Raw genomic sequence first — 26,326 nt, forward strand, 5'->3', positions numbered from 1 at the left:
GGCCGGCCTCGGGCCACGCCGTGACCTCCAGCCCCACGGGTGGCCGCAGGCGCCACACGGCAGCCACGGGCCACGCCGACCGCCGAGGCCACGCCGCCGAGGGTCACGCCGACCGCCGCGGGTCCCCCGACGGCCCGGGGCCCCGCTTGTCGGCCCAGGTCCCACCGAGATCCGCAGGCCGCGTGAACAGCCACAGGTCTGGTCGGCTCTTTGGCCTGGAGCCACGAGAAACCCAAGTGAGGATAAAAATGAAGATTCTGTAAACAGCACACGACCTCCGGTAACAAACGTTACACGATTTGGTGAAACACAGACGGGCTTCGCCTCCGGCCACGTCACCTGTGACACACAGACACTTTACAAAAATAGCAACAGTCCGAGAATACTCCATTGTGTTCTGCCTGACAGCGATCGAATAACTTATACAAGGTTAAAGAAACGTAGAAAATAAACATTTGTTTTTCGTTTTTGGTGGGTTGGTTTTTACACAAAATAAAGAAGCTATGCACACGGCCTCCGCCTCCTGGGGTGGGGGGGGGGGGCTCCCCGGCAGGGCAGCGGTCCGGGCCCCGGGGGCTGCCGCGGTCTCACTCCCGGCCGGCGTAGGGCCCGTGCCTGGCGCTCCGGACGGCGCGGTTGTCCACTTTGGGCCCCGAGGGCACCCAGGGCGCGGCCTCCCTGAAGAGCAGCCGGGGTCTTTGGTGAATTTACACGAGAGGAAGTTCTCTGCTCCGGGGAGTCCTCCTCGCCGCGGCCCAGCTCCTCCTCCTCCTCCTCCTCCCCGCCACCCCCGCGGGCCCCCGGTCCGGGCAGCACCTCGCCCGCCCTGCGGGGCGGCGGCGTGAAGTTCTTGCACTGGAAGAGCGCGGTCCTTGGGGCCCGCCGCCGGGCCCCGCCGCCCGCCGGCCGCTCGATGGGGTTGTGGATGGGGTTGAGCGGGGCCCACTGGTTGTTGGCGCTCTCGTCGCGGGGGCAGCCGGCTCCGCTCCCGTTCTTTCCTGCGTTTCCGCGTCCACCACACGCAGATGACCACGCAGGCCAGCCAGAGCACGCTGAACACACCGCACAGCACCGGCACCAGCAGGCCTGGGGCGGAAGGGAAGGCGATGAGCGTGGCGGGGGCCCGGGCGAGCCCCGGCGGCCGGCACCTCCCTCCTCCTCTCTGACCGGCGGGGGGGGCTCCCGGGACGGAGCCTGGCCCGGCAGGTGCCCCCCCCCCGGCTGACGCCCGCTGGACCGGGGTCGGCTCACCCGTGGCCGAGCCGTCGTGACCAGGCGTCTCCACCTTGACCTCGGACCGCCCGCAGCAGCGAGCTGTTCCCCGCTGCGTGATGGCGGCCAGGATGGCGTGCGCTGCGCCTTGGATCAGGCTGCTGTCCGGCAGGTCCCGCCGCGGGGCTGAAGGACTGTGGCACACGGAGGAGCTGCGGGGGCCACCCCAGGCGCCCTGACAGCACCCAGACCCCGCCCCCGCCCGCCCCTCCCCCAGAGCCCCTGACAGCACCCAGACCCCGCCCCTGCCCGCCCCTCCCCAGAGCCCCCCGCCTCCCCCCAGCCCCCTGTGAGCACCCAGACCCCACCCCCGCCCGCCCCTCCCCCAGAGTCCCCCGCCTTCCCCCCAGCCCCTGACAGCCACCCAGACCCCACCCCCACCCGCCCCTCCCCCAGAGGCCCCCCGCCTTCCCCCCCGAGCCCCCTGACAGCACCCAGACCCCGCCCCCCCGCCCGCACCTCCCCAGAGGCCCCCGCCTTCCCCCCGAGCCCCGACAGCACCAGACCCTGCCCCCGCCCGCCCCTCCCCCAGAGCCCCCCCGCCTTCCCCCCGAGCCCCATGCCCTCAGGTCCCCCAAACCCCAAGGGCTGTGCACACTCACACAGCCGCCGCTCCTCCTTCCGTGACACCCCAATGCCACCCCCGCCTGAGCACTGCCCTCGTGACCACGTGCCACAGGGTCACCCCGAGCCTCTGTCTCAGCCCCCCCCCCACGAGGCTCCTTCCCCTGGCACCAACGCCGCCGGCTGCCAGCCCGGGGCTGCCCCCTTCGGGGTGACTCAGCCCCTGCCTCTCCCCCACCGCCCCCCAGGACCCCCTGCAGGGGTCTGGCACCCACAGCTCGAGATGCTAGCCACGAAGGACCGGGGCCTCAGCGGTCACTGCCCAGGCTGCTCGTGAAACCCAGAACCCCAGCATCCCCAGACCTACTGGCAACGCTCAGCCCCGGCTCGCGGGCCTGGGCCAGGGACGGCTCCCGCGCCCCGGGCACCCCACGCGGTCTGTCCACTAAGAGTCTGAGCTACGGACTGCTGCCACCCTGGCCACTGTGGCCTCAGACACCCTAAGGTTGCTTCCTTCAAGTGCCCTCTGACCTCTGCCCACCCACCATCGGCCAGCTTCCACCTGACCCCACTGGCCTGCACAGACCATGGTGTCCAGCGACTGCCTTGGTGCCCACGGATCCCCCCACCTCACAGGCCACGGGGCCCGCGGATCCCCCACCTCACAGGCCACGGGGCCCGCGGATCCCCCCACCTCACAGGCCACGGGGCCCGCGGATCCCCCCACCTCACAGGCCACAGGCCACGGGGCCCGCGGATCCCCCCACCTCACAGACCACGGGGCCCGTGGATCCCCCCACCTCACAGGCCATGGGGCCCGCGGATCCCCCCACCTCACAGGCCACGGGGCCCGCGGATCCCCCCACCTCACAGGCCACAGGCCACGGGGCCCGCGGATCCCCCACCTCACAGACCACGGGGCCGTGGATCCCCCCCACCTCACAGGCCATGGGGCCGCGGATCCCCCCACCTCACAGGCCACGGGGCCCGCGGATCCCCCCACCTCACAGGCCACAGGCCACGGGGCCCGCGGATCCCCCCACCTCACAGACCACGGGCCCGTGGATCCCCCCCACCTCACAGGCCATGGGGCCCGCGGATCCCCCCACCTCACAGGCCACGGGCCCGCGGATCCCCCCCCACCTCACAGGCCATGGGGCCCGCGGATCCCCCCACCTCACAGACCACGGGGCCCGCGGATCCCCCCCCACCTCACAGGCCACGGGGCCCCGCGGATCCCCCCACCTCACAGGCCACGGGGCCCGCGGATCCCCCCACCTCACAGGCCACGGGGCCCGCGGATCCCCCCCACCTCACAGGCCACGGGGCCCGCGGACCCCCCCACCTCACAGACCACGGGCTACGGGGCCCGCAGATCCCCCCACCTCACAGACCACGGGGCCCGTGGATCCCCCCCACCTCACAGGCCACGGGGCCCGCGGATCCCCCCACCTCACAGGCCATGGGGCCCGCGGATCCCCCCACCTCACAGGCCACGGGGCCCGCGGATCCCCCCACCTCACAGGCCATGGGGCCCGCGGATCCCCCCCCCACCTCACAGGCCACGGGGCCCGCGGATCCCCCCACCTCACAGACCACGGGGCCCGTGGATCCCCCCCACCTCACAGACCACGGGGCCCGCGGATCCCCCCACCTCACAGGCCACAGGCCACGGGGCCCGCGGATCCCCCCACCTCACAGACCACGGGGCCCGCGGATCCCCCCACCTCACAGACCACGGGGCCCGCGGATCCCCCCACCTCACAGGCCACGGGGCCCGCGGATCCCCCCCCACCTCACAGGCCACGGGGCCCGCGGATCCCCCCACCTCACAGGCCACGGGGCCCGCGGACCCCCCCACCTCACAGACCACGGGCTACGGGGCCCGCAGATCCCCCCACCTCACAGACCACAGGGCCCGTGGATCCCCCCCACCTCACAGGCCACGGGGCCCGCGGATCCCCCCCCACCTCACAGGCCATGGGGCCCGCGGATCCCCCCACCTCACAGGCCACGGGGCCCGCGGATCCCCCCACCTCACAGGCCACGGGGCCCGCGGATCCCCCCACCTCACAGGCCACGGGGCCCGCGGATCCCCCCCCACCTCACAGGCCATGGGGCCCGAGGATCCGCCCCACCTCACAGGCCACAGGCCACGGGGCCCGCGGATCCCCCCACCTCACAGGCCATGGGGCCCGCGGATCCCCCCACCTCACGGGCCACGGGGCCCGCGGATCCCCCCACCTCACAGGCCACGGGGCCCGCGGATCCCCCCCCACCTCACAGGCCACGGGGCCCGCGGATCCCCCCACCTCACAGGCCACGGGGCCCGCGGACCCCCCCACCTCACAGACCACGGGCTACGGGGCCCGCAGATCCCCCCACCTCACAGACCACGGGGCCCGCGGATCCCCCCCACCTCACAGGCCATGGGGCCCGCGGATCCCCCCACCTCACAGGCCACGGGGCCCGCGGATCCCCCCACCTCACAGGCCACGGGGCCCGCGGATCCCCCCACCTCACAGGCCACAGGCCATGGGGCCTGCGGATCCCCCCACCTCACAGGCCACGGGGCCCGCAGATCCCCCCCACCTCACAGGCCACGGGGCCCGCGGATCCCCCCACCTCACAGGCCACAGGCCATGGGGCCTGCGGATCCCCCCACCTCACAGGCCACGGGGCCCGCGGATCCCCCTACCTCACAGACCACGGGGCCCGCGGATCCCCCCACCTCACAGACCACGGGGCCCGTGGATCCCTCCCACCTCACAGGCCACAGGGCCCGCGGATCCGCCCCCCCTCATCCTACCAATGCCTCCTCCCCCAGGGGCAGACAGCGACACCTCCCCCGGTGCCCAGGGTCTCCTGGACAGACCTCTGCCCGCTTACCACAGCCACCTCCACCGCGCCGACTCCCGAGGAGGCCCGGTCACAGAGGAGCAGCAGCAGACGATCACGAGCCACCGCCCTGGTGGCTGGCAGAGAACGGATTCCAGAGCAGATGGCACCCACCGTGGTGCCCTGGACAGGTGAGAGCAGGTGAGTGGGACCTACCGCCAAGGACCTGAGGACGCCGGTCGCTCGGCTGGCCCCGGAGAGCAGAGCCAGCCTGCGGCTCCACCTGCCCTATCCGTGGCCGAGGCAGCTCTACCGGGGGGTGGACACAGGGAGGGCAGCGTGGGTGGAATCCTGAGTGCCTCGCCCTACAGGGCGTGGAGGCCAGTCCCAGACCCCCAGAGGCTGTGGCCGGGGCACCAACCGGCCTCAGAACTGCAGGATCCAACCCCGAACGTGAGCAGCTGCGGGCCCCTCGGCGTCGGGGCCCCTGGACACCCACGTAGCTAGCCACGTCCCAAGCTGGGCAGCAGGCCCCTCGGCCCGGGCCCGTTCCCCCCGCCTCCCCCAGCACCCAGGCTCCACGCCCGGGCCACCCACGCCCGGCTGCTCATAGGCCCGATGGAGGAGGAGACGCGGGCGGCCAGGCGGCCCCTCGGGCGCGGTGGAAGGCCGGGCCGCCGGGGCCGCTCACCTGGGGCACTTGGTCTCGGTTGAAGCGCAGCGTGAGGCGGGCGCAGTTGTTGTCCAGGTGCCCGGAGCGCGGCAGGCAGCGAGTGCTGGGGGGCAGGGGCTCCTCCGCCCCACACTCGCCCCAGGCCTCGCAGGGGGGCTGCAGGCACTGGCCCGGGGCCTTCTCCTGACACTGCTGTCCCGGCGGGCACTGGGCGCTCAAGGCAGCAGGCTGGCCCGAGAGCAGGCAAGGCTTCCACCCACACCACACCTGGACACGGGGCGCACGGTGGCGGGGACACGGGCGGGCACGGGCGGCACCCGAGGGAGGAAACACGGCGCGTCAGTGAGCCTCACGGCCCTGTCCCGGCCGGGCTGCCCAGCACCCCAGAAAGGACTTCCTGCCAGTTCAGGCAGAGCTTGGTGGGCCTCGGGCTGAACCCCAGCGTCCCCAAACGCAGGAGAGACGGGCTTTCTCTCCTCCACCTCCACGGGTAGCGTTTGGGGGCGAGAGCCCGGTCCTCAGCCCGCTCCAGGTCCCGCCCCTGATGGCCCAGAGGGGGCCTCGGGACCAGCTGTCTGCCTGCGGGCGGGCGGGGAAGGAGGGCGGGGCTCGACCGGAGGCGCCGGGCGGGGTCCCACCTTGCTGCAGTCCCGGCGGCCATCCCGGCAGCGGCAGGTATTGCAGTCTTCCACCCAGGAGCTTCCGTGCGGGAACGGCATGCCCCGGGACCAGCAGGGCCTCCCAAACTCGACCACTGCGGGGAGAGGAGCGCGGAGCCGCTGAACACCCGGGCCCCGCGGGGCGGCTCCGCCCCCCGTCCCGGGGTCGCGGCCGGCCTACCGTCCTGGCACCGGGAGCCAGTGCGGCCCGGAGGGCAGCTGCAGCGGTACCCGTTGATCTCGTCCACACAGGTGGCGCCGTAGGCACAGGGGGAGGACTGGCACTCGTCGATGTCTGCGGGGGACGCGGCGGGACTCAGGGGGGCACAGCTGGCACGCCGCACAGGACCCAGCCAGCCGGCGGGCGGGAGGGAGCGGGGCCGCGCCTCGGGCCCGTGGGGACCCCGGGCCGCCCGCCGGCCCTGCGAGGCTGGATGCCCGCACCTACAGCCGCTTGCGCTGCCGTAACCGCGGTCCCCGTGGGCCCGAGGCACGCGTGCCCCTTCTTGCACTCCGGGACGCCCCCTCCCCCGGGGTGGGCGGCCCCCAGCATGGCTGACACCTGAGCCCAGAGGCCACACGCGGGGCACCGGCCTCCCTCCCCCAGCCCACCGGCTCTCGGCAGAATGCCCAAGGGCACGCGGGACTCAGACGTGGGGCGCAGAGGAGCGGGAGGGGCCGTGGCCGCCACGCCCATCACACGTGGACACCCGCAGCCCGGACGCGTGACCGCCCCGGGGGAGGGCCCCCGCACCCGGGGCCCCGCCCAGGCCCCCCGGCTGCTCACTGATGCGGCAGTCGGGACCCGCGAAGCCGGGAGCGCACTGGCAGCGGAACCAGTTCACGCCGTCCACACAGATGCCGCCGTTGTAGCTGCAGGGAGAAGGCAGGCGTCAAGGGCCGCACGGTCGCCGGCCCGGCCCCACCCCGGCTCCCGGGCCTGCCACTCACCACGGCAGTGGGTTGCAGTCATTGGTGTCTGGATTTAAGGGAAAAGAGAGAGAGCTATTGTTCCAGCACCCACTGCCCAGTGCCCCTCTGCCAGGCTGGGCTTGTGAACACACACTGCTCACGGGCCCGGCCCGGTCGGGGGTGGGGATGGGGGGGGGCTGGGGGGCTGGGGAGCCCTCGCGGGGACACATGGGCCCGAGAGGGGCACAGGCTATGGGGCAAGGAGAAAGTGGCAAGTCCTGGAGGCTGCAGGGGAGAGGGAGGGAGGGAGGGGAGGGAGGGAGGGAGGGAGGGAGGGTCACGGGACCCAGAGAGACCAAGGTGGGCAGGGGCTGGGGAGGCCAAGGGGAGGAAGCCCTGCCCTGCAGCCCTCTCAGACCCCCCCCCGACCCCCGTCTCTGGCGCCCAGCGGTCCGGCCCCCGCTCACTGTGAGTGCAGGTCCGGCCCTCCCAGCCATCCCGGCAGATACAGGAGAAGGAATCGCCGCTGCCCACGCAGGTGCCCCCGTTGGCACAGGGGTTGGGCAGACAGCTGCTGTTCTTGGCTGTGAGGAGTAAAGGAGTCACTGCGGCTACTGAGCTGACTGGGTCCCTGGATGAGCAGGGCGGGGCGGGGCTGGAACTCGCCACCCACCGATGGTGCAGGTGCTGCCCTTCCAGCCCGGCGGGCAGGCGCAACGGAAGGTGTCCCCGCTGTCATAGCAGGTGCCCCCGTTGCTGCAGGTGTAGGTGTCACACTGGAACTCGCCTGCGGGCACAGGGTGGCTCAGCGGGCGGGCGGGACCGGGGCGGGCCGCCCCCCCCCCCCCGCGCGGGGCCCCGGGCACTCACGCGAGTGGCAGGTCTTCCCCTTCCAGCCGTCGTTGCAGGCGCAGTAGAAGTCGTTGACCAGGTCGTAGCAGCGGCCGCGGCTGTGGCAGGGGTCGGGGAGGCAGTCGTTGGGATCTGGGGGGAGGACGCCGGTCAGCGGGGGTCACCGGCGCTGGGGGGGGCTTTGGGAAGAGAGCGGGGGCCAGACCAGGCCCGGCCCGTGGAAGCCCGGTGGGGCGGAGTCTCCTGAAACCCGGGGCTCATGGAGCTGGGCGGGGGCGGGGCGGGGGCGGGGCGGAGCCCAGCCAGGCAGTGGTGGGGTGCAGGGTGGAGTCCCAGCCGAGCAGAGGTGGGGTGCGGAGGGGAGCCAGCCAGGCAGTGGGCCGCGGGTGGGGCACAGCACTCACTGGTATCACAGAGCTCGCCCTCCCAGCCGCTAGGGCAGAAGCAGCGGAAGGCGTCCACCTCGTCGATGCACGTGCCCCCGTTGCGGCAGGGCTGGCCCAGACAGTCGTCGATGTCTGCAAGAGGGGCCGGGTGAGCCCTCCCCGGGCCGGGGGAGCCCCATCCCAGCTACGCGGGCCCTCCCAGAGGCCGGGGGAGCCCCATCCCAGCTACGCGGGCCCTCCCCGGGCCGGGGGAGCCCCATCCCAGCTACGCGGGCCCTCCCCGGGCCGGGGGAGCCCCATCCCAGCTACGCGGGCCCTCCCCGGGCAGGGGGAGCCCCATCCCAGCTACGCGGGCCCTCCCCAGGCCGGGGGATCCCCATCCCAGCTACGCGGGCCCTCCCGGGGGCCGGACGAGCCCCATCCCAGCTACGCGGGCCCTCCCCAGGAAGGACGGGCCCTCCCCAGGCCAGGCGGGCCCTCCCCAGGCTGGACGGGCCCTCCCCAGGCCAGGCGGGCCCTCCCCAGGCCAGGCGGGCCCTCCCCAGGAAGGACGGGCCTCCCCAGGCTGGACGGGCCCTCCCCAGGCTGGACGGGCCCTCCCCAGGAAGGACGGGCCTTCCCCAGGAAGGACGAGCCCTCCCCAGGCTGGACGGGCCCTCCCCAGGAAGGATGGGCCCTCCCCAGGCTGGACGGGCCCTCCCCAGGAAGGACGAGCCCTCCCCAGGAAGGACGGGCCCTCCCCAGGCCAGGCGGGCCCTCCCCAGGAAGGACGGGCCCTCCCCAGGCTGGACGGGCCCTCCCCAGGCCAGGCGGGCCCTCCCCAGGAAGGACGGGCCTCCCCAGGCTGGACGGGCCCTCCCCAGGAAGGACGAGCCCTCCCCAGGAAGGACGGGCCCTCCCCAGGCCACCAGGAACACCGGGCCCACCTAGAGTGCAGCACTCACTCTCGTGGCAGTAGGTCCCCGTGAAGCCGCTGTCACAGACGCAGGAGAAGTTGCCCCCAGGCTGGCTGACGCAGTGTCCGTGGGGGCCACACACGTGGGTGGGGGACACGCCAGACACCCCAGCTCCCACCTCGACCCCGCAGCCGTCGATCACTGTGGCAGGGAGACGGGCTGCGATCGGGCTCCTCTCCTCCCCCGCCGCCCCCAGCTCCTCGCGGGCAGCTGTCCCCACACCGACCTCTGCAGGCCCCCCCGGGACAGGGCTCCCGGGGCACGGAGCAGTTCTTGCCGCCGAAGTCCTCCGGGCAGGCGCAGTAGTAGTCCCCCTCCAGGCTGTAGCAGTGAGCACCGTTGAGACAGGGGCTTGGCTCGCAGAAGTCCACGGTCACCTGTGAGAGGAGAGGAGGCTCTCGCACCTGTGCCCGGGGCCCAGGCCCGGACCGCGGACACGGCCGGGCCCGCGCGGACGGACCGCTGAAGATCCCCAAAGCACGGCCTGGACAGCAGGCCCCTCCATTCCGGGGCGGCAGTGCTATCCTTAGCCTCGGGCCCCCGCCCTCGCGATCGCCCGGGCCGGTCAGCTGGGCGGAAACACCTGGGGGTCAGCAGGCCCCCTGCCCTGGCCCCGGCCTCCGCCGCAGCCGGGCAGCGGCTGAGCTTCCTCTGCCTCCTCCCACGGCCGCATCCGGCCGCGGCCCCGCCCGCCACCGGACCGGCCGGCTCCGGGCCTGCCGCGCCACCGGGCCACCCTGGGAACCGGGGCTGTGGCTGCTCTGCGACCTGGAGCCGGCCCCAGGAGGCCCACCGGGGCAGAGGCCAGAGCAGAGCCACACGGGGCCGGGAGGCAGGAAGCGCAGAAGGAGGGGCCGGGGACCCCGGAGGCGGCACGGAGGGAGAGACGGCCGGTCCTGTCCAAAACGCACCCCGCCGGCCGTGAGGGCCTCCGGCAGGCTGCCGCCCGCCTGGTCACAACAGCCGTCGGGGGCCGGGACCCGCGGGACCCAAGGGGCCGGCCCTGGCGACCCCACCCCGGGGGCCTCCCCAGAGCCACGCTCCCAGGAGGCCGTGGGCCGGCGGACCCCGGGGGCGGCTCCCTGGGCGCCCTGAGTCCCTGGGCGGGGGCGGGGCGGACGGCTGGACGGCAAGCCTCACCTCACAGAGCGGTCCGGAGAGGCCCCGGGGGCAGCGGCAGCGGAAGCCCTCCGGCAGGTCCTCGCAGACGCCGCCCCCGCGGCAGGGGCTGCTGGCACACGGGTCCCGCGCCAGCTCGCAGTGCCGGCCCCCGAAGCCGCGGGGGCACAGGCACTGGTACCCGTTCACCAGGTCCTGTGGGGCGAGCCAGTGAGCCGGGGCGGGCCCCGAGCCCCCCCCCCCCCCCCGGCCCAGGCAGGCAGGGGGGCAGCCTCACCTTGCAGGTGCCGCCGTGCCGGCACTGCCCACGGCAGTCGTTGATGTCTGGGGAGACAGAGGCACGGGGGAAGGGTCGGCGGGGCCCGCGCGGGCCCCCGCCCCCCCCGCCCGCGCCGCCCGCCCGTACTGACTGATGTGGCAGTTCATGCCCTTCCAGCCCGGGAGGCAATCACAGTAATAGCCGCCAATCAGGTTTTTGCAAGAAAAAGCATTAAGGCACGGCTTCCCTTCACACTCATTGGCGTCTGTGAACGAGACAACGGGAGGCGTGGGGCCCAGGCCCCGCCGGCCTGCCGTGCCCGGCACCGCAGCCCCGGCCCCCGCAGCAGCAGCAGCAGCAGCAGCGGCAGCAGCAGCCCCACGCGCAGCTCAGGACATGCACAGCAGCCCGGAGGAGTCCTTACCCAGCTGGCACGTGGCCCCCACCCACTGCTCAGGGCAGATGCACTCGAAGCCATCCACCTGGTCCACACAGGTGCCGCCAGCTGCACAAGGGCTGGAAGCACACTCGTCGATGTCTGCAGGGGTAGAGGCAGGGGCCACGGCCGGTGAGCCCCACGGGGGCCCGCGTGGCCGGGGGCACAGCCAGCAAGCCCCACAGGGGGCCCGCGTGGCCGGGGGCACAGCCAGCGAGCCCCACAGGGGGCAAGCGTGGCCAGGGGCACAGCCAGCGAGCCCCACAGGGGGCCCGCGTGGCCGGGGGCACAGCCAGCGAGCCCCACAGGGGGCATGCCTGGTCCACGAGCCAGGGGAATGGCCATAAACTAGGTCAGGGTCTGTGTGCCTGAAGCCTGCTAGAACAGTGCAGACCGCGGCCACTGAACATGGGTGTGGCCGAGTGGGCACCGTGACCAGGACGTGGGTGACCAGTGAGTGTAAGGCACAGCCCGTGGGAGTCGGGGGGGGGCCTCACGGTGTAAGGCAGGGGCAGCCGCCCCGGCCCCAGTGGGCTCGACCCCGAGGGATCCCCACAGCCCCCCGGGTGCGGGGCCCACGCCCCCCGCACTCACCCAGCGCGCAGGTGGGCCCGCTCCAGCCTGACGGGCAGTGGCACTCGAAGCCCGAGGGCACCTCGTGGCAGGAGCCCCCGTTGGCACAGGGGTTGGAAGCGCAGGCGTGCTCGGCTGCAGAACCAGAGCGGGGGCCGGTGGGACGGACGGGCGGCGCCCGGCCGCCCGCTGCTCTCCCTGGGGGCCACGGGCGACCGTGCGGGGCCCCCGGAGACGGGTCCCCCCCACGCCCCGCGCCCGTGCCGCCCCGCGCCCGCCGGCCTCTCACGTACCCCGCTCGCAGTTCTTGCCAGAGTAGCCGTCTGGGCAGGCGCAGTGGTACTGGTCCGGCTCTGCGTTGATGCAGGTCCCCCCGTTGACACAGGGGTGGTGGCTGCCACAGTAGTTCAGGTCTGGGGGTGGGGGTGGGTCTCAGAGGACGGGCCCGGCCAGTCCCCTCCTTCCCGGCCTCGGGGTGCACCCCCCCCCCGCCCGGTAGCTACCTTTGTCGCAGAGCAAGCCGCCCCAGTTGGTCTCGCAGTCGCAATGCCAGGGCTCCACACAGCCCCCGTGCACACAGCCGGGGTAGGGGACACACTCGTCACAGAACTTGCCCTGCCAGCCGTAGCTGCACCTGGGGGCCCAAGGGGCGGGGCCTTGAGCCGGGCAGACGCGGACCCGGGGCGGGGGACGCGGGGCCTTGAACCGGAGCCGCGCCGAGCCGCGCCGGGGCGACGGCCCATCAGCCGGCCCCGCGGGCACAGGCATTCCCGGCCAGGGGCTCTGCCGGTCAGCCCCAGCTGCCCTGTCACTCCTCCCTGAGCTATTCTAGGACTCGCCCCGAGCCAGGCCCACGGGCAGGCGCCCGGGAAGGAAGGCCCGGCCCAGCCCAGGGGTGGAGTGCCAGCGCCTGCTCACCGCCAGGTGCTGCCAGCACCCACCGCAGGAGCCAGAGTCTGGGCAGGATGGAAAGACCCAGGAAGAAGCGCTCCCTGTCCTGGCTGTGTGACCTTGGGGACTTCCCGTGACCTTGCTGTCCCCCGAGGGCAGTCCCTTCTCTGGCTTCCAGCCAAGCCCCGACGGGGCACACCTCAGGGACGGGCCCCTGCGGACGGCAGCGGCCACACCGGGGCAGCTCCCGCCCGAGAGGCAAGCCGGCTGCCCTGGGGTACGGCCCCCGGGGGCCTTGTGGCCCCACCACCCGGGCTGGCCTCTGCGTCCCCTCTGGGGGTCCCCGTGCAGGCGGGCCGGCGGGGAGGAGTTGGGGTTGGGGCCTGGCAGGCTGCCCTCCGGGCCCACACAGGCCTCTGAGGACCCCCTCCCGGGACACTCGGGCCCTCTGGGGTAGGAATGACGTCCGGGCCCCGGCACTTCCATACCCGCAGTTATTTTTAGAAAAGAACCACGGCCCTTCCTGAGCCGGCCTGGAATTACACAGAGCCAAGGTTATCAGCCCTGCTCACCCAGGCTGGGTGGGAACTGGGAAACTGAGGCTGGGAGCAGGTGGCTCTGGATCCAGCCTGGTGTGCCCAGGGCAGGTCCCCACTGGGCCTTACATCTGCACCCCAAGTCCTCCCTCCAGGAGATGGGGGACACGAGGGTGGGAGGGGCAGGCGAGTACGGGTCCGGGGTCTCCCCCGGGGAGTGGCAACGGCAGACTGGGATCCCAGGTTTCCTGGGTCCGGAGAAACACAGTCAGCCCGGGACGGGGCGGGGCGGGGCGGGGCGGGGCGGGCCACACCGGACCCGCTTCCCACTTTCCTGCCAGCAGTTCCAGGGCCTGGGGAGGAGCAGCAGGAAGGTACAGCCATCTCCTCAGCATCCGGTTGAGGAGGGGGATGTCCCCCGCTGAAACCTGAGCCCTGGCCTCGCCCGCAGGGCCCAGAGGAGGGGGTGGGGCTCACCTCCTGCCCCGGCCGCCTCCCTGGGCTCCGGCCCCTCACCTTCCGGTGCAGCCCACAGCCTTCCTGCACCGTGGGAGGGACTGGACCCTCCCGCCTCCTCTGCCTCAGTGGGGGCACTCAGGCCGCCCAGCAGTGCAGCCACCAAGGAGCGCCCTACACAGAGAGAGGGCCAGGGCGTGGTGTCCACCGAGCTCACCGCCCTCACAGAGCGCCGGCCCCCAGGACAGGGCTGGCTCGGAGGACAGCCCCCGCCAGGTGGAGAGTTAGCCACCCTGAGATTCCTAGCCCGCCCTACACCCACTCCTCCCGCCCAGGACTTAGTGCTGGGTGTGGCCCTTGTCAGATTATCCCACCCGACCCTCCACCCCGGCAGCTCATCTTGTCTGAAGCCCAGGGAAGGGGCCCCAGACCTGCCTCCCACCCTGGAACTGGGACGGGCAGGCTGCTGTTCCCCCCAACTCCCCGACAGATCCTCCTGCCCACGCCCCCCCTCAGCCCCGCCCCGCCCCACCTGCCCCCATGCCCCCCCCGCCCTCAGCCCCGCCCCCATGCCCACCCCCCGCCCCACCTGCCCCCATGCCCACCCCCACCCTCAGCCCCGCCCCACCTGCCCCCATGCCCACCCCCCCGCCCTCAGCCCCGCCCCACCTGCCCCATGCCCACCCCCCGCCCTCAGCCCCGCCCCACCTGCCCCCATGCCCCCCCCCGCCCTCAGCCCCGCCCCCATGCCCACCCCCCGCCCCACCTGCCCCCATGCCCACCCCCCGCCCTCAGCCCCGCCCCACCTGCCCCCATGCCCACCCCCGCCCCACCTGCCCCCATGCCCACCCCCCGCCCTCAGCCCCGCCCCACCTGCCCCCATGCCCACCCCCCGCCCTCAGCCCCGCCCCACCTGCCCCCATGCCCACCCCCCCCGCCCTCAGCCCCACCCCACCTGCCCCCATGCCCACCCCCCCCCCGCCCTCAGCCCCACCTCCGCTTGGGGCTGCCTGCCCCCCTCCTGGAGCAGCCTTAGGGAAGTTATCCCGCACATGAGCCTCAGCACCCAAGTGAAGAACATGAGGGGTGCCCCGTCCTCAGGGGGCCCAGAGGCATCCAAGGATGGGAGGGTGAAGCCTGGGCCCCTGCTGTTTTGGTGCCAGCTGACATGCCCAGCCTCCCCCCCCCCCCCCCGCATGCCTGAGAAGACCTGGCCCGAGTCTCCCAGGAGCTCCTGGTCCACCCCGACCAGCCTGAGTACCCCCTTACGATGACCTCTGCTGACCTCCACTTGGCCGTCTTCCGAGTCCCGGGGAGGCCTTCCCCAGCCTCCTGCCGGCACCGCCTCCACACACGCCCACCCGACGGAGCCAGGACTCCCCCCTCAGCCTCTCTGCCCCTCTTCCCCGGCCTGCCACAGGCCTCTCCCCACACGCTCCCTGTTCAACACCCTCCTCTTCCTACCGGCCGGCCCCCCAACACCTCACCCCCGCCCCAAACAGTCCCACCGCCCTGCCCGGGGGCTCAGGGTCCCGCCAGACCCGACACCCCTCCTCCAGTCCTGTGGCAGACCTGCTCACAAAGCCTGGCCCCTGAGAAGGATGTCCGGGGACTCCGCCCTTCACCCCCAGCCCACAGTACCCAAAACCTCACAAGCACCACCTGGGCCCAGGCACTCCCGAGACCCCGCTGCCTCGACGCGACTCTGCAGGGCGCAGCGCCTGTGCCCGGCGCCCTCGGTGCTGCAGGTGCCCCTGCTGTCCCTTGGAGGTCTGCCTACCTGGTCTCAGCTGTCCCTGTGAAGCTACCGCCTTCCACCTACCACACCCCCAGAACAGCAAAGCCCCGACACCCTCCGCGGAGCCTTCCCGGACCCCGCCCATCTCCCCTCCCACCCCACCCCCGCGGAGCAGGTGCTGGGCGGTCCTGGCGGAGCCGCCGCTGCGCGCCAGAAGGTGTTTGCGGAACCCGGCAAGGGCAAAGCGGGGGCAGGCGCTCGAGGTGCTCACCTGCACTCCCCAGGCACAGAGCATCCCCCGTGGAGCAAATTACATCCTTGTTTACACACGGCTGCGAACAGAGGGGGAGAGGCCCAGCTGCAGCCAGCCGCGCAGCCGCACAGGCCCGGCCGGCCCCGGGCCCCGCCCCTCGGAGCCCCGCCCCGCCCGGGCCCCGCCCCCTGGCCCAGCTGGCCGGCCAGGCAGGCCTCCTGCCGGGCCCCGCCCCTCGGAGCCCCGCCCCGGCCCCGCCCCCCGGAGCCCCGCCCCGCCCCGCCCCGCCCCTCGGAGCCCCGCCCCGCCCGGCCCCGCCCCCGCCCGACACACCTTCCTTGCACTCCTTGCCCATCCAGCCATCCATGCAGGCCTTGTTGCCGTACTGGTCACAGGTGTAGTGGCCGAAGAAGTCATTGCGGGGCCTGCAGAACTTGTTGCAGGTAGCGCTGTAGTAGTTCTCGTCACAGCGCACGCGGATCTGCAGCTCCAGGTGGGCCACGTGGCCGCTGAAGTGCAGGCTCTTCCAGCGGTCCTCGGGGTTGATCATGCCCGCGTGGGACACACGCTCAATCAGCAGGTCCTCTTTAGGGGCAGCAGAGACAGCCAGCTACCTCACCCACCGCTACGGGCCCAAGAAACCCACCTGGCCTGGCAGCCGAGGGGCAGGGGAACGACCCGGCCCCCACCTGCAGAGGCTGCGAAGGTGGAAGCCGCCCAAGCCGCCCGGGCCCCGGACGTTCAGGCCCAGGGGCAATGCCCAGCGCCGCCCCGCCCCGGCCAGCCCCCTGGGCGGCCTTCCTGCCCCAGCCCCCACCCAAACTGGTGGATGGCCTGGGAGGCCGGGCCCTGTGAGGAGAAGGGGCCAGACCACAGGCTTCCCCGGGGAAGGCCCTGGCTACGGCCCGCGAGCAAACCCCAGGCCCCACCAGGCTTGAGCCCACCACTGCCTACTCTGTGGGCCCTGCTCCGGGGCGGGCTAGCACCCTGCCGGGCATGGTGTCCAGCTGCGGCCCACATGGGGGCAGCACTCAGCCAGCCATCCACCTGCCTTCCCCATGGTGACTAGCTACCTGGCAGCTCCAGGCACACCCTGCCAACACCATCAGATGTTGTTTTTTTTTTTTTGGGGGGGGGGGGCCAGTCCTGGGCCTTGGACTCAGGGCCTGAGCACTGCCCCTGGCTTCCTTTTGCTCAAGGCTAGCACTCTGCCACTTGAGCCACAGCGCCACTTCTGGCTTTTTCTACATATGTGGTGCTGGGGAATCAAACCCAGGGCTTCATGCATGCTAGGCGAGCACTCTACCGCTAAGCCACATTCCCACCCACACATACCCCTTTTATTTTTACTGGGGTTTGAAGTCAATGCTCTGAAGGTGCTAGCCAGGCACTCTTACCATTTGAGCCATGCCCCCAGCCCTTTGTGTGTGTTATTTTTCAGGTAAGGTCTCATTACATTTGCCTACTCTGGCCTTGGTCCAAGGTCATCCTGTCTACATCTCCCGTGTAGACAGGATTACAGACATATGCGTTGTGTCCAACACCTTATCGCTCCATCAAAAGACGCTTCCTTGGTCTTCAACTTCCATGGGCCTAGCTGCCCCTCCAGGAGCGCTGGGGCAGTGCCCTGGGCCAACGTAGCGCTAGCTCCCTGCCATTTCTCCCCAGACTTCCACAGAAGTCACGGGAACTCTACTTCTTCCCTTCATTAGCACAGGCCTAAGGTGACCCATTCCCTGGGCTGGCCCTCTGCTACCAGGCCTCACACCCAGCCCTAGAGACCCCTTCTGAGGCCTTGCTTAGGCAGAAAGGGGGGCACCGGAGGACATCTTACTCATCTAAGTAAGTTTAGGCCCCCAAAGAGCATGCCCCACTGGACAGCAACACTGGAGCTGGGAGCAGGAAGGGAAACAGTGGGCACACAACACGGCCGAGCTTCCTGGAAGCAGGGCAGTGAAGGCAAACCACACGCTAGGCCCTCGGGCAGAAGCAGCATTCCCGGAGCCCGAGCCTCTGCCCCCCGTGGCAGGACCTGGCCTCCCGTCCCCGAGGGCGGGCCTGCCAGCAGCCGTCGTCCTGGTGACCCTGGCCCAGTCCACTCACCATCTGGAGTGGTGTCGTTGTCCCAGTCCCAGGCCTCTACGATGAGCGTGAAGGAGCGCTGTGGACACAGGGGGCCCAGTCAGGCCCCGGGGCACGGGCAGCCCCGTCCACCCCCAGGCTCCAAGGCACCCCTTCTCCACAGGACTCACCACGTCCCCTCCACAGACCCCAAAACTCAGGGCTCAAAGTAAAGGCCCCTGCTGGCCAGGAGGCTCAGGGGGGCTCGGCCTCCTCCCGGCTCTCGGGACCCTCCTGCCCAGCCTGTCCCAGCCCACCCAGACACAGAGCACGGGGCCGGGCTGCGGAGGCTCCTGCAGAGTCCAGCAGGATACCGGCACTTCCCTTCCAGCAGGAAGATCCGCGCCCCTCGCAGCCTGGAGACCAGGAGTCGGCTCCACGCCCACTGGGGAGCCACGGCGCGGCGGCCACCCGCCGTCCGGCTCCCAGACACACGGGGACCTACACGGAGCACACAGGCCTGCGGCGGGGCCCACGCAGCAGGGACTCGGCAGGCAGGCGGGCCCAGAACGCGGGAGGGAAGAGCCCTAGCTGTACAGAAGTGACAGCGGGGCTCCAGAGGCCCGGGACCTCCCTGGCACAATCTCAGTCCCCGGGTGCTGCAGCCCCAGGAGGGAGCGGGCCCCCATGCGAGCCCTCGGCCACCACTGCCCGGAGCCTGGCTGCCCTGCCCTGGGGCTCCCTGACGCCCCACCAGGCAACCCGGCCCCCTCCCCGGCCCTCCCCGGCCCGCGCCGGCCCAGCGCGGAGGCGGACCGCGCCCGTCCCTCCGCCCCACCTGCCCCCTGGCACGCACAGCCACGCCCGGCTGCGCTTCGGGCACCGCCGGGCCCTGGAGGCCCTCTGCCATCCCCACACGTCCCCCGGGGCGGGGGTGTCCTCTGCTCTGCCTCCAGATGCACCCCCTGGAGCCCTCCTGAGTTCCCACCTCGAACCCAGGCTCACGCCGCCCAGAAGCCGGGCTGGGAGCAGAAGCCAGCTGGTGACTTCTAGAAGCCACCCAGGCCCCAGGGGCGGTCAGCACCCCCTCCCCCCGCGCTCTGAAGTCCAGCTCGCCCCTGGTCCACCCTGGCCACAGCCCCTCCAGACCACCAGAGCTTCTCTTCTCCCTTGCCCGCGGCCACTGGGTCCTCCCCGCCGCGGGAGGCCAGCGGGCCGCATGCGCCAGGCCCGGGAGCACGCCTCCTCGCCTGGACGCCACCCTCGGGGCCGCCCCCGCCCAGGCCTCACGCCTCTCCCTCCCTAGGGCGCCCCCCCACCCCCGCTCACTCCCACGGGGTGCCTGGGTCAGACATCGCCCCGGCCCGGCGGTCGGGGCCCACGGAAAGCAGGGAGCCACCGGGGCCGCACAGGACCCACGGGGCGACTGGAGGCTGCGGGGCGAGGGGGAGCCCAGCAAGGACGCCACGGAGTCGGGAGAGCAGGGGTGTGGGGCAGAGGCCACCAGAGAGCCGCTCCCGGCCTCGACCAGGCTCGGCAAGGTGGCGGCCACCGGGGACCGAATACGCTCTGGCTGTGGACGGGCACGGGGAGCCGGCCGGGAGCCAAGCGCGAGGGGCCGGGACCAACTGCGAGCCAAGCCCACCGGCCCGGCACGGGTGGAAGAGCCTGGGCCCGGGCTTCCGTGCGCAGAGCCCCACCTGGCTGCAGGAGAGCAGAAGCCTCCCTGGGCTCCCAGGAAACCCACGCCAGCCGCCCAGGTAGAGTTACCACCCCCTCGGCCCGAGCCCAGGGCTCCGGTTACCGGCTTCCATAGGGACCTACGCACGCACGCCGCCCAAGAGGGCCCCGCCGCCCGCCAGCTGGGCTCCCTACACCTGGACGGCAGGAAGCGGGGCGAACCTGAGCCGGCAGGCTGGCTGACTCGCCCCACCTGCCACCCCCCGCCACCTGCGCGCCTCCAAGACCGCGTCCTGCCGGGCAAAGCCCGGGGCGGTGGCCGCCGGCCCGGGGCCGCAGGGCTCATCCCCGCCAGGTCTGGCACAGACGGGACGCTGGTCCCCGGGCTGGAGGCCTGTGGGCCCACGGGGGCTGCCGGGACTGGGGGTGGGGGACCCGGGAGAGACGAGTTTCCTCAGCTGCAGGGAGGAGACCGGGGGACCTTCCTTCCAGACCAGCCTGGCTGGCCACCTGCATCCCCACCTCCAGAGGCCTCTCCAGAGGAGGGCTTAGCTCCCAGGTCCTGCCACGCTCCTCCTGTCAGCTCAGCCTGACGGGCCCCCAAGGACACCCCCTCCCATCGCCCCCCCCACACGGATGACAGGGCGGGAGGCCACACGCACGGGAAAAGTAGACATGGGAGCACCCCACCCCCCAGGCCAGCCAGAGCTCGGGCACCGTGGGCCCGGACTCCACCCCATCCTCCTCCTTCAGCATCCGGGCCGGGCCGCCCACAGAGCAACAGCACTTGCAGCCAGCACCCTAAGCCCCAGCAGAGATACATTTCCTGAAACCTGAGCTTGGGAGAGACCAGGTCTATGCAACCATTGTCACCCAAGGGACAGGGGGAAGGGGCACCCTCCCCGCCCCCGGCTCTGGGGATCAGGGGCCACAGCAGGAGCAGACGGCAGGCCCACCCCATGAATGAGCCCAGATGTCCATGCGTCACACCAGAAACCCGCTAGAGCCTGGCCTGGGTGCCCCACTCCGGGAGACCCCAGGCACTGATTGGAAATAGGGGTCCCATGCACACCTCGTACCCACCTCTCCTCGTACACACCTGGGACTGCAGCTGACTCAGCCAGCTGTTCACACTTAGCTCAGGATGGGACGTAGGGACAGGGGCCAACTCACAAGGGGCACAGGGAAAAGATCAGGACAGAACATGGTGTCACAGACCACCTCAGGATGGGGACCAGGACCAGCACATAATGAGGACAGGGATCTGCAGGACGGAGACAGGGACCGGCTCAGGATGGGGACAGGGACCGGCTCAGGACGGAGACAGGGATCTGCTCAGGATGGGGACAGGGATCTGCTCAGGATGGGTACAGGGATCTGCTCAGGATGGGGACAAGGACCAGCTCAGGATGAGGACAGGGACCTGCTCAGGATGGGGACAGGAATCTGTTCAGGATGGGTACAAGGTCAGCTCAGGATGGGGACAGGGATCTGCTCAGGATGGGGACAGGGATCTGCTCAGGATGGGTACAAGGCCAGCTTAGCATGGGGACAAGGACCAGCTCAGGATGGGGACAGGGATCTGCTCAGGATGGGGACAGGGATCTGCTCAGGATGGGGACAAGGACCAGCTCAGGATGAGGACAAGGTCAGCTCAGGATGGGGACAGGAATCTGTTCAGGATGGGGACAGGGATCTGCTCAGCATGGGGACAGGGATCTGCTCAGCATGGGGACAGGGACCAGCTCAATATGGGGACAAGACCAGCTCAAGGTGGGGACAAGGACCAGCTCAGGATAGGGACAAGTCCAGCTCAGGTCAGGGATAGGGACCAGCTCAGGATGGGAACAGGGACCTGTTCAGGTTGACCAGGTCAGGATGGGTACAAGGCCAGCTCAGGATGGGGACAAAGCCAGCTGAGGTGGGGACAAGGCTAGCTCATGATAGGGACAAGGACCAGCTCAGGATAGGCACAGAGACCCTGTGTAGATTAAAACCTTGAAATAACAACACCTCCTGCTAGGGCTTTGCCGGGCCTCCTCAGGGCACCTTACTGATCAAACCTGACTCCAGTCTGTCTAGACACCTTAGAGCAGCCTGAGAGGATTCCAGCAGGTGACAACCCCCTCCAGCCAATTCCACACGCATACCACCAACCCAGATGCACACCACCAACCCAGATGCACACCACCAACCCAGATGCACACCACCAACCCAGATACACATCACCAACCCAGATGCACACCACCAACCCAGATACACATCACCAACCCAGATGCACACCACCAACCCAGATACACATCACCAACCCAGATGCACACCACCAACCCAGATGCACACCACCAACCCAGAGCACCCGCACCAACCCAGAGCACCCGCACCAACCCAGAGCACCCGCACCAACCCAGATGCACACCACCAACCAGATGCACACCACTAACCCAGATGCACACCACCAACCCAGAGCACCTGCACCAACCCAAAGCACCCACACCAACCAGATGCACACCACCAACCCAGATGCACACCCCCAACCCAAAGCACCCACACCAACCAGATGCACACCACCAACCAGATGCACACCACCAACCAGATGCACACCACCAACCCAGAGCACCCACACCAACCCAGATGCACACCCCCAACCCAAAGCACCCACACCAACCAGATGCACACCACCAACCAGATGCACACCACCAACCCAGAGCACCCACACCAACCCAGATGCACACCCCCAACCCAAAGCACCCACACCAACCAGATGCACACCACCAACCCAGATACACACCACCAACCAGATGCACACCACCAACCAGATGCACACCACCAACCCAGATGCACACCACCAACCCAGAGCACCTGCACCAACCCAGAGCACCTGCACCAACCCAGATGCACACCACCAACCCAGATGCACCCACAACAAACCCAGATGCACACCATCAACCCAGATACACACCACCAACCCAGATGCCCACCACCAACCCAGATGCACACCACACCAACCAGATGCACACCCCCAACCCAGATACACACCCCCAACCCAAAGCACCCACACCAACCAGATGCACACCACCAACCCAGATGCACACCACCAACCCAGAGCACCCACACCAACCCAGAGCACCCACACCAACCAGATGCACACCACCAACCCAGATACACACCACCAACCAGATGCACACCACCAACCCAGATGCACACCACCAACCCAGATGCACCCGCACCAACCCAGATGCACATCACCAACCCAGATACACACCACCAACCAGATGCACACCACCAACCAGATGCACACCACCAACCCAGATACACACCACCAACCAGATGCACACCACCAACCCAGATGCACACCACCAACCCAGATGCACCCGCACCAACCCAGATACACATCACCAACCAGATGCACACCACCAACCCAGATGCACACCACCAACCCAGAGCACCCACACCGACCAGATACACACCACCAACCAGATGCACACCACCAACCCAGATACACACCACCAATCCAGATGCACACCCCCAACCCAGATGCACACCACCAACCCAGATACACACCACCAACCCAGAGCACCCACCATCTCAAGCCCAAGGCAAAGCCCCATCCATTTTGAGCTCCTTCACTGCTGGATCAGCTCTCCCTCTAGCTGGGTCTCCATTTTGCCTGGCACTGATATAGCCCCACCCGATCCCATACCACAGCCTGGGCAAGACCCTCACTATCAGGCTGCAAGCCAGATGCAGAGTGAAACAGAACATGCTGGAGCCCCCCCCAAAACGGGACTCCTGATCTCCACCAAGAAGGTGTAGGGAGATTGGGGCAGGGGCCTCCAGCATACAGACCGGAGGCCCTAAAATAGGCTAGGGGCACATGGGGCTAAGCGCCACGCCCTTATCCACATCTCACCAGTCTGTCCCTCACACTCGGGGCCTTTCACAGCACCTCCTCTACCCATTTGGCCCTCAGAGGCCTCGGCCTCCTGCTGGACAGCGAGGAGGGGAGAGAGGAAGGGCTAGGCAATCTGTGGAGGGCTTCAGTATGGGCCCCAACTGAGGTTCCCACAGCTAACCTCAGAAGAACTCCACCTAAGGGCTCTGGAACCTGTCTTGGGGGAGGAGAGCTGGCCGGCACTGCTGAAGGCCCTGTCGCAGCATTGCTGAGCCATCAGAAGCAAGTCCGGCCCCAGACCCACTTCAGTTCTCCCCATGATCCCAGACCTGCCACAGGGTCCATGCCCCACCATGCCAGCAGACACAACGAACTCTGGCACCTATACTCTGGTCTAGCTCCAAGGAAGTAAGCCAGCGAGCCGGGCCTTGCCCCGGGTGGAACTCCTGCGCTCCACAGATGGGCCAGCCAGGCAAGTGCATCCCCCGCTATACAGACATAGCTGACCCTCTGGACTGGCCGAAGGAAAGCTCTCTCCCTCCTCTGAACCGTCCATCAGCCACCTGCCACACCCACAGAGCGCTCACCAACACGGCTTCCACCCTGCCAGCCACAGGCCAGGCCCCAGGGCCCACCCAAGAGGACACTGGCCTCCTGAGAGCCATCTGGATACAAGCAGAAGAAAAGGGGCAGCCCCCACACTGGGGCCGCCCCTACAGCCTGAGGGCCCTCCCACTCGGGGAGGCAGAGCCTGAGACAGACTCAGAGCCACAGGCCGTGGACACCAGGGGAAGACTGCACGTGAAGCCTGGCCTTCTCCATCCAGTCCTCCCGCAGGGAGCCCCCACACAGCTACCCCCGGGGAGCCCGAGAGTGCCAGGCTGCTCTGGACAGAGTCCACTCTACCTGCCCGCTGAAGCCTCTGCCTCGGTACTGACACTGCCCTTGCGATCTCCAGCGGGGGCCAAGTGCACCAGTAAACACCTAGATCCGACGCACGACAGCTCACGGGGCAGAGCTGGACTTGCGGCAAGCATGGCCGCAGGGCTGCTAACCGACCCGGCGGAAATACCAGGATGCTGGCATCAGCGCCCCAGCTCCACACCTGGGAGAGGGAGGACCAGAACTGCCCTTTGAACATGCTGCCACCCTTCGGGTCTGGCCCTCCACCCAGGGCCTGTCCCCTCCTGGGACCTTTGAAGGAAATGGCTGGGAGGAGGAAGGGAGAGGGCTCCAAGACCCCGTGCCAGGCTCCGAGGAGGGCCAGAGCCCAACCCATCCCAACCCAACCGGCCAGCCACCGGGGCAAAGAGCCACGCGGGACACGCGTTGGCCCGCCACATTCCTCCAGGGCCTCCCTGCCCCCACGCCCACTGCTGCCAATTTGAGCAGAAAACACATCCTCAGGTAGCGATTTGGAGCCCTGCTGGCGTGGGCCCAAGTGTAGATGACAGGCTACGGGCCCTGCTCAGACCTGCCTGCTGCTGCGCCTCTGTGGGGGCGAGGGGCGGGGCTTGCCCAACTGCCCCAGATCCTCCCCTGCCTGCCCCGGCCTTCTTAATTTGGGGATGCGCTGCACTTCCGAGCTGAGGCCTGGGCGTCCAGCGGGGCACTGGGGTATCGGAGGGCTAGAGGATGGCGGGAGCGGCTGGGCGGGGGGGGGGGGGCGGAAGGGCCGAAGACAAGGCAGAGGGGCCAGGCAAGGCTGGGGGAGAAGGCACAGCCTGGGACTCAGAGCCTGGGCAGGGGAGCGGCTGCCGGCCCAACCTCGGCATCAACCCCGAGCACCCGCACCAACCCCAGATGCACACCACCAACCCAGGCCTAGCTCTAAACAGTCTGTTTCGGGACCAGGTAGATGATCTGCCGCCCTCCCGGCGGCTGGGCCAGCCAGCCAGAAGCCAGCGTCCAGGAAGGCTCCCAGGTCACTGCCCGGCACCCCTCCCTCCCGTCCCAGCTCACCCATCCCAAGCGCTCTTGACTGGCCTGAGACTTACTCCAGGACCTACTTTCAGGGTGGCGGGATGGCTTCCTCCCCCACCCACTTCCAGGCCCCCTAACAGTGACCGAGCCGTCGGGACCTCTGAGCACCGAGCCAGAAAGCAGACAAAGCACTGGAAGAAGCCTCCCTGGTCCACCACCTCTCCACCTGGAGATTCAGCAGCCGCAGGCACAGGGCCTGTCTCCTGCAGACGTGGATCCCACCACCACCTACTCCTAGCCAGCTGGCCCTGCAGAGGCCCCAGCTTCTGCCTTCTTAGCTGGCCACCACCAAAGGAGGCAGGGTGCCCCCTGGGCTCAGATTCCCACCCTTCAGAGAGTAACAAGCTAATCAAAGCACCCACAGGCTGCGGGGCCACAAAGGGTCACGGAGGGGCTCCCCGTCTCTTTCCCGGGGATCTTTCCAGCGTAGGCCCCGCTGCCAGCACAAGAGATTAGGCCCAGCCGGCGCAGGTCCCGAGCCCGGTCCGTGCCCCCCGGGCATCCAGGAAACTGCGGGGCGGGCGCAGGCTGGCTGTGGGCCCGGGGGCGGCTCCGCCAGGACCTGCCCCGGACCGGCCCCAGCACGCGCAGCGCACATGCCTCCGCGGCCCGGGGCGCCTCGCGCCTCCCCACCCAGACAGACACGCGCGGGGCGACGCGGGCACACGCCGCGGGCCGCGCACGAGGGCCGCCCCGCCCCGCCGCGACCCCGCGCCCGCCCGCCCGTCCCGCGTCCGCCCCCCCCCCGCCGCGCGCCCACGTGGCCAGGAGAGGCCCCCCGGCCCCCCCGCCGCGCGGCGCTCCCCGGCCCGCCCCGCCCCGCACCGGGCCCCGCCAACGCCGCCGCCGCCGGTGCGGCCGGGCCACCCGCCGGCCGGCGCCCGGGCGCCGAAGGGGAGGGCTGGGGCGCGGGGGGGGGGGGGGCGCACGTACCGGCCAGGCGAACTGGAAGGGGATGACGACGAGGCCCGGGTCCCGGTCGCCGCCGCCGCCGCCGGGCCGGGCCCGCGCGCGCGCTCGGTCCCCCGCAGCGCCCGCCGGCGGCAGGTAGAAGGAGTTGCCGCCCAGCACGGGCGTGGCGCCGTGGCCGTAGCTGCAGGGCCCCGTGGGCGTCACCTGGGCCTGGTACTCCTTGAGGCACACGCGCACGTACGTGTCGCACTCGTCGCGGCCGCAGCCCCCCGCGCGCGCCGTCCGCCCGTCGCCGTCGCAGCAGGCGCCGCTCAGCAGCTCGCCGTTCGCGTTCCGCAGCGCGCTCAGCCGCAGCTCGAAATAGCCCATGGGCCGCGCCGCCTGCACGGGCGACGAGAGGGCGGGAGGGAGGGCGGGCGGCGGGG

General features: G+C 70.4%; 1 protein-coding gene across 1 annotated transcript; it reads right to left on the minus strand.

Moving 5' to 3' along the window:
* Window positions 1-370: 370 nt before the first annotated feature.
* Jag2 (jagged canonical Notch ligand 2) lies at window positions 371-26,282 on the minus strand. Its single transcript, XM_048362514.1, is given in 29 exon segments — window positions 371-667; window positions 670-729; window positions 732-972; window positions 974-1,086; window positions 1,252-1,390; window positions 1,392-1,406; window positions 4,726-4,857; window positions 5,366-5,614; window positions 5,986-6,101; window positions 6,188-6,301; window positions 6,794-6,879; window positions 6,958-6,985; window positions 7,386-7,502; window positions 7,592-7,705; window positions 7,789-7,902; window positions 8,175-8,288; window positions 9,101-9,253; window positions 9,339-9,489; window positions 10,253-10,426; window positions 10,509-10,555; window positions 10,642-10,755; window positions 10,915-11,028; window positions 11,521-11,634; window positions 11,793-11,912; window positions 12,003-12,133; window positions 15,392-15,452; window positions 15,707-15,958; window positions 17,477-17,534; window positions 25,923-26,282. Coding segments are annotated over 29 exon segments (3,669 nt in total). The 5' UTR covers window positions 26,271-26,282; the 3' UTR covers window positions 371-587.
* Between the last annotated feature and the right edge of the window lie 44 nt (window positions 26,283-26,326).

Source organism: Perognathus longimembris, chromosome 14, assembly GCF_023159225.1.
Source record: "Perognathus longimembris pacificus isolate PPM17 chromosome 14, ASM2315922v1, whole genome shotgun sequence".
In the NCBI taxonomy this organism is placed as follows: Eukaryota; Metazoa; Chordata; class Mammalia; order Rodentia; family Heteromyidae; genus Perognathus; species Perognathus longimembris.